This window comes from Microtus oregoni, unplaced genomic scaffold, assembly GCF_018167655.1.
Source record: "Microtus oregoni isolate MIOR12 unplaced genomic scaffold, Mior012 000066F_ref0000041, whole genome shotgun sequence".
NCBI classification, from domain to species: Eukaryota; Metazoa; Chordata; class Mammalia; order Rodentia; family Cricetidae; genus Microtus; species Microtus oregoni.
In genome coordinates, this window is record NW_024543952.1 from 10,149,086 (window position 1) to 10,153,253 (window position 4,168).

Here is a 4,168-nt window from a genome sequence, read left to right on the forward strand (position 1 = left end):
GGGTGGAATGTTGAAAGGAGAGAGAAGCAGTGTTGTAGACTATGAGGGTACTTCCGGAAGGGAGTGTATAACACCGTATGGGTGAGACTGAAATAATCAACAAAAGAGAATGTAGACTATCAATTAAAGTGAACTGGGTTGAAATGGGTATATGAGAAAGGGAAATACAATGAACTTGATTCAGTTAGAGAAAAGCATAGAAAAAGCAAAGGAATGTTATTAGCACATGAGAACACAAATTTGATTTTGAATCTGTACAATTTTCACAGGGAGATAGACAACATCAAAAAAATCAAATCAAATCAAACAAAGTGAAGCACCAACTGTAAAGAAATGCTGTTAACAGAGGCAAAAAGTTGCCACAATCTCAGAGCCTCCAAGACTTCACTTTAAGGCATGAAATCTTGTCTAGGCTCAGTGAGCATGAAAATTACAGGTAGAAATAAGTGAGAGCACCAGGCAGGTGGATAGCATGAGAGGTAACAAGGAGCAATATATACATGCTTATACCTGTGTGAACATAAAAGTGTGTGCATGTGTGTGCATGTATGCACTTGATTATGTCATGTGAAGGTGTGACAAATTATAGTTGATAGGGAATAGTTTGGGGGTGGGGATGCTGATCTGCTTGTTGTGAAAGTATTAGGAGAAAGGTATGACCAACAGTCAGTTAATAGTCAATTCAGATGGCCAGTTTTGATAGGAAAGTTCAACAAATTCATCAGAGACCACATATGCCTGTATACACTAGTTCAGTTAGCTCAAAGTCCAAGTAATTCCTCCAGATAAAGTCCACAATAATCTACAAGATGAGATATCTGAAGCTGGGGAAATCAGTCTAACATCAAAGATCTGTAGACTGGGTGTACAGAGTCACATTTACAAAGATGGGGTAATAAAAGTCCAGAGTCGCTCAGCAGTATTTCTGTTCCTTCCCATGAGTCTTTGCCTCAGACCAAGTTGATGCAGAAAGTCATTATATGACAGCACCAAGTCGGTGCACAAGTGCAGTGGAGAAAAGGGTGTTCCCAACGGTAGAGAGGGGCTGGCAAGTGGTCTTCCTAGTAACGCTTTACACGGCCCTCTCTCAATCACAGTTCCTCCATCTCATTATCACTACTAGCAATAATCACAGGTCAAAGCTGGAGGCAAAGAAAGACTCTTATTCAGGATATCTACTTCTCGTAAGTTCATCTTCAAAGGTACTTAAGGTAAGTAACAAGGAATTCCTTCAGGGTCTGGCCAGTCAGTTCTCCACATTATGGCACAGTGGACTTATCAAGTAGAGTTCTGACGCCAGAACTAAGACTGTGAGGGTGGACATGATAGTAAAACACTGTACTCAACATCTAAGTTAAAGGTTATGCCATCGCTGACTGAATTGTCTGTGCGAAGGTACTCATTAAGCAAGGTTCTGATGGATCAGATGGGTGCCCAACTTAGTGACTGGTAGTCTGCACGTGAATGCAAATGTAAGCATCCTGGGCGGAGGGCCCCGCCGCCACCTCTTCATCTAGGGAGGGATCTGGATCTGACGAATCCCCCTGAACAGAACCCTGGGAATTATCCCCTGTAGCCAAACTGGGATCCTCAACTACCGGGGCCTCTGGAACAGCCAGGGGAACTCGTAGCAGTGAAGATGCCTTGAGCTCCTGAAGCTCATGACTCTCGGGTGCATTTATTTTCTGAACCTGGGAGCTCTTACATAAAAACAGTGCTTGCACTCTTACAGATGTTACCGATCTTAGTTTGGCACGGAAGTTCCTGTTGAGCCAGCAGTAGATGAAAGGATTGTAGCAGGTGCTGCTCATTGCCAACCAGTGAAAGGCATAAAAAAGCACGCTATCATTCTCTACGCCTGCATTGGATATAAGAACCACATAGAAATTAAGTGGAAACCAACAAACTGCAAAGACCAACACAATAAGTATCAGCATCCGGATGCTCTTCTTTCGCTTCTGGTAGTGTGCCATCAGTTGACGGGCAGATGCATCGCCAACAGCATTCTGGAGCCACAGCCTCTTTCCTAGGTGAGAATAGGTTACAACAATCACCATAAGTGGCAGAACGTACAGCAAGATAAATGTACCAAGGTCCACATATTTCGAAACCAGCTGGCTGGGTCCAGGAAAGGAAGGGAGGCAGTAGCTCATGGCAACACCATCCCTGGAGGAAAACAGAAAAAAAAGTTAAGATAACTGAAAAGATCCCAGAAAGCTTCTAGGAGCTACTTTACACTGTATGTCCATAAGAAATCTCAGTCCCTTGATAGTTTCGGTCTTAATTTCTTCAATTTTGAAATTAAGGGGTTGCACTAAAGTGTTATCTCTGGTGGGCCTAGTGTGGGTATAGAACAATCTGAACACAGCTAGATTCTTCATTACTAGTGACCTTAACTTGATGGCCCATCCTCTTGGTTTCACTAACACATTGGAATTAGAAAATAACACCATATGTTTTATTCAGGAAAATGGGGGATGGATGAAAACAAAGTTAAGAACATTGCAAATGTCCACTTTCTGGGAGTCTCTAGAAAGAAAAAGGTGAAATTACACATTATGTCTGACTTACTCATTCAAGAAGACGAATACATTCTGGTAAATTGCATGCGGAAGAGCAAGGAATATAGCAATACTCCAGATCACGGCAACAACCATTAAGCTTTGGGAGTATGTTAGCCTTGGTTTCATTGGGTGCAGAATTACCTACAAAAGACCAAAAACACCCTTCGTGAATCAGCCAAGATCAGTGTGGTTTGCATAATCTGAAACAGGTTCATGAGTTTCTGCTTGAATTAAAGAGAGATGCATAAAACGCAAGTACAGGGCTGAAACTTTGAAATTCACAATGGTCTCTACCTGTGAGAGTACGACAGTGGGGAGAAGTGTCAGAAGCAGTCCACAAACATATTCTAGTTTCAAATACAGCTCCGCCCTGTAGATTTCTGCAAGATGTCTAGTGTTCCTGACTCTTTGCCACCCCCTGCTCTTTTATTCAAAAGTGCCCTCAAGTGGTCTTACCCGGTGTCGGTCCATGGCAACAGCAATAAGCGTAAGAGTTGAAACATGGAGGGAGCAGTACTGAGCGAAACGACTGACATGACACAGGTATCTACCAAACACCCACTGTCCAGCCAGGAAACGAGTCTAAGGGACAAAAACAAGGAAAAGGTGTAGGTTATTTATTCAAATGTTATCCTCAAGCACAGCGGAGAAGCTCGAGTCTAGATGGAGGCCCCAAATATGTATATTCCCTTTTGCTTTTGTAGTCCCATCACCCACCCTTCAAATGGAACAGCATCTTTTTTATGTACTGAAACCAACTCTCTATACATCACTCACCATTGCAAATGGACAGTTGAGGAGGATTATCGTAATGTCAGATACTGCCAGATTGAAGATGAGAAGGCCCGTTGATTTTTTGATTTCATTGTGCTTGAGAAAAACCTGGCATACCAGGAAGTTGCCAAAGAGAGATACAATTGTGGTGATAACATATGCAATACTCAGCACAACCTTAGCAATGATGTGGGCATTGGTCCCTAACCATTTTTTCATTGATTCTGTTGGATATTCCCATTCTGCAGTTATGTTGGTTCTATCCAGAGTTGTGTAACTGTAATTTTGATCCTCGATCAGTGGAACCCAACTGATATTTGGTCGGAACCAATCAATTATACTTTCCATTTGTGACAGCAAAGAAATGTTCATTTTTGTTTAGGGAGAAGAATTAAACAGGTCCCAAGAGATCAGAAAGGATATAGATGATGAAGTCCTTTTCCAAATCTTCACAAACAGAAACTCCTGGTTCCACCTAAAATGGAAATGATCAAAGACTTTAGCATTTTATAGAATAGTGAGCCCAAAGAAGCCAGGATCTAAGGTGTTAACCTTTTTATAATAAGAGGAGAGAAGCCAGCAGGCTTGCTAATCAATCCACTTTCATTAAAATGATGGGATCCTATCAAGCCAATTAGATCACCCATATAGAATGCTACATATACTACCTTATTTTATTACCATGATAGTGTATAAATTTTGCCTAAAACAGTTACTGCCTTCTAATATATTCCATTAATTAATTGCTTAGTAATAAATGCATAATCAGAGTTGTGTTACTGAGGTCTAGCAAAATAGGTAACTCTAGATTATTGCCATAATTTGTAGGG

The 4,168-nt window shown here is 41.4% G+C and overlaps 1 protein-coding gene across 1 annotated transcript; it reads right to left on the bottom strand.

Annotated features, from left to right (window-relative positions):
* Window positions 1–1,439: 1,439 nt before the first annotated feature.
* On the bottom strand, window positions 1,440–3,710 carry LOC121440213 (probable G-protein coupled receptor 83). The gene is made up of 4 exons (XM_041640949.1): window positions 3,342–3,710; window positions 3,021–3,146; window positions 2,572–2,705; window positions 1,440–2,166 (listed from the first exon to the last, which is right to left on the bottom strand). Exons 1-4 carry the CDS (start codon window positions 3,708–3,710, stop codon window positions 1,440–1,442), a joined length of 1,356 nt encoding a protein of 451 aa, XP_041496883.1.
* Window positions 3,711–4,168: the final 458 nt, after the last annotated feature.